A 1,856-nucleotide genomic window follows, 5' to 3' on the forward strand; every position below is an offset into this window, starting at 1 on the left:
AACTCACCACAGTCACATCGGTGTCGACGGAGGTCGATGGCATACTCCACTCCACTTGGCATCTCACGCACTTCAAAGACCTCATTCTGCCTGTCGAAGCAACTAACCTAGATGTTTCCTGATGCAAGTTGATTTGCATGCAATTTGGAGGTCACAATCTCAGAAAAAACATGTCCAGCATTAATCCGAGCCTCCGCCTCGGATCGTTTTCATGTGAACAACTCATTAAGCCTGTAGAATGTTGCTTTGACAAGTGCAATGATAGGGGGATTTCGTGCACCCTTCAAGACTGAATTGATGCTTTCCACTAGGTTCGTGGTCATGTGTCCCCATCTGTAACCACCGTCGAATGCTAATGCATACTGTTCGCGGGGGATACAGCTTAACCAGTTAGTATAAGCCTCACCCCGTTCTCGTAAACGCTGGAAATGCAACTCGTACTCGCGGACTGTCCTCGAATATCCTGTGCAATAAGAAAAAACAGAGGAAAAAAATAGATGAGAATCACTATATGAAGATAACTCTGTTAACTATGAACTTCGAATTACTAGATGTTACCTATATTGACCACAAGTTTCTGCAGGTAAGGTGCCTTAAACTTTCTCAAAAAATTCGACTCTATATGCCTGATGCAAAACATGTGGAAGGCTCTGGGAGGCGACCAAGCTCTGTTACTGCGGGCCACAGCTGCATTGATGGATTTGTGTCGGTCAGAGATCAGTCTCACACCATCTCGAGTAACCACATGTTGTCGCAGGTTACTAAGAAAAAAGTGCCATGCATCAGAAGTCTCTCCCTCCACAATAGCAAATGCAATTGAGACAATATTGTTGTTACCATCCTGTGAAACTGCAACCAATAAACAACCCTTATACTTTCCGTACAAGTGGGTCCCATCTACCTGGACAACGGGTTTACAATGTCTGAATGCTCTAATACATGCGTAGTAACTCCAAAAGACTCGAGACAACACCCGGATATCAGTAACCAAGTCATCACTTTGATATGCAGGCATAGTCTCAAAATGGATGACTGCTGATGGCTCCTTATGACACATTGCCTCAAACCATATGGGCAAAGTTTCGTATGATACTTCCCAACCTCCAAAATTTTTTTTCACTGACTTTTACTTAGCCAACCATGCTTTCCGATAGCTGATGGTGTAATTGAACTTTGACTGCACTTCCGCAATAACTGATTTCACCTTTATCGAGGGGTCAGCTTCAACCAACGGCTTTATCGCTTCTGCAATAGTGTTCGAATCCAACTTCGAATGATCCTGTAAAATGGTTGCTCTAGTACAAGTGTGACTACCATTATACCTCCTTATAACCCAACAGTACTTTCTGCTGATCATGCTAACCCTGATAAGTCAATCACAACCTGATCCATACTGCGTACACTTGGCGTAAAAGGTTAGCGGCTCCGACTCATACACTCTGTAGTCTACACCTCTTCGAATAGTATAATTTTTTATCGCCATAATAACAGCTTCCCTGAAACTGAATTCCATTCCCACGGTAAATTCACCATCTGCGATAATAGGAATTTCTGCCACAAAAACAGCCGTAACTTAAAAATTTTATAAACAAATATTTAATAACTATCATTAAAAGTCAAATCTATCTATAACTTGTAACTCAATCATACCAAAAATTTCATACTAAAATAAATTTTCATATGTCAAATCGATATCTACCATGTTACTTTATAGTTTAATATTAGTATAAAGAATCATTACTCACTACAGTTATATTAACATAAATAAATTTTACATCAAGTAATTATCATATATTCATGAAACTCCAGAGCATGCATGGCTTCCAAATCCAACGCTTGCATGAAAGATGGTTCCT

The 1,856-nt window shown here is 40.4% G+C and overlaps 1 protein-coding gene across 1 annotated transcript; it reads right to left on the reverse strand.

Annotated features, from left to right (window-relative positions):
- Nucleotides 1–209: 209 nt before the first annotated feature.
- Nucleotides 210–1,057, reverse strand: LOC148579812 (uncharacterized). The gene is made up of 2 exons (XM_088491076.1): nucleotides 559–1,057; nucleotides 210–463 (listed from the first exon to the last, which is right to left on the reverse strand). Exons 1-2 carry the CDS (start codon nucleotides 1,055–1,057, stop codon nucleotides 210–212), a joined length of 753 nt encoding a protein of 250 aa, XP_088347202.1.
- Between the last annotated feature and the right edge of the window lie 799 nt (nucleotides 1,058–1,856).

This window comes from Arachis ipaensis, chromosome B10, assembly GCF_059453495.1.
Source record: "Arachis ipaensis isolate K30076 ecotype BB chromosome B10, ASM5945349v1, whole genome shotgun sequence".
Lineage (NCBI taxonomy): Eukaryota > Viridiplantae > Streptophyta > Magnoliopsida > Fabales > Fabaceae > Arachis > Arachis ipaensis.